Source organism: Myotis brandtii, unplaced genomic scaffold (assembly GCF_000412655.1).
Source record: "Myotis brandtii unplaced genomic scaffold, ASM41265v1 scaffold191, whole genome shotgun sequence".
NCBI lineage: Eukaryota > Metazoa > Chordata > Mammalia > Chiroptera > Vespertilionidae > Myotis > Myotis brandtii.
In genome coordinates, this window is record NW_005357115.1 from 7,191,030 (window position 1) to 7,191,826 (window position 797).

Consider the following 797-nt stretch of genomic DNA (forward strand, 5'->3'; position numbering starts at 1 on the left):
ACGCTCTAAACTACTGAGCTACCTATCTGGCCAGGGCTTTAGATTTGTCATCTTGATGTTGGCAGTTTACTTAAAAAGGAAAAGGGAGGCAGTTGGGGGAGAAGGGAGCAAGTTTAAAAAACTACTGGGAATGGAGAAGACCAGTTTTTCCTTGTATTCAAGTTTCTTTCTGATTCCACTTCCATGCTTCCGGGTACGTAAAAAAAAACGCAAAACCTGCCAGTACGTCCCACCTAATCGCTCTCCCTGGCTGCTGTCCATCCACCGGGACCCCAGCCCCTTGAGTCGAAAAAACCGGGGAGAATATTATCTTCAGGATGAGCGCCTGCCCTGTCCGCACACGACCTAGGCTCACGCAGGCGCAGTAGGCAGTCACCTGCGTGCGCGGGAAGCTGGGCCGCGTCCGTTTGTGATTGGCTGCGGCAGCGGACTCCCACCCACCGAAACGCAGCGCCGGATGCTGATTGGTCGGGCTGCAGAGGCCGGACGCTGCCCGGGGGGCGAGGGAGGGGAGGCGGGAAACGGCTTGGTGGGTGCGGGGTCGCGCAGTTCCTCCGCCGGGCTGTGGAGAGGTTCGGCAATGGCGGTGCAGCCGAGGGAGACGCTGCAGCTGGAGAGCGTGGCCGAGTATGCGTTCGTGCGCTTCTTCCAGGGCATGCCGGAGAAGCCGAGCACCACGGTGCGCCTCTTCGACCGGGGCGACTTCTACACGGCGCACCGGGAGGATGCGCTGCTGGCCGCCCGGGAGGTGTTCAAGACGCAGGGGGTGGTCAAGTACATCGGGCCGGCAGGTGAGG

At 60.5% G+C, this 797-nt stretch overlaps 1 protein-coding gene across 1 annotated transcript in view; it reads left to right on the forward strand.

Annotated features, from left to right (window-relative positions):
- Window positions 1-464: 464 nt before the first annotated feature.
- Window positions 465-797, forward strand: part of MSH2 (mutS homolog 2) — a 56,998-nt gene continuing 56,665 nt past the window's right edge. The window contains exon 1 of the mRNA XM_005864805.2: window positions 465-791. Coding sequence (XP_005864867.1) covers window positions 581-791 — 211 coding nt within the window. The 5' untranslated portion in view covers window positions 465-580. The remainder of the gene's footprint in view (window positions 792-797) is intronic.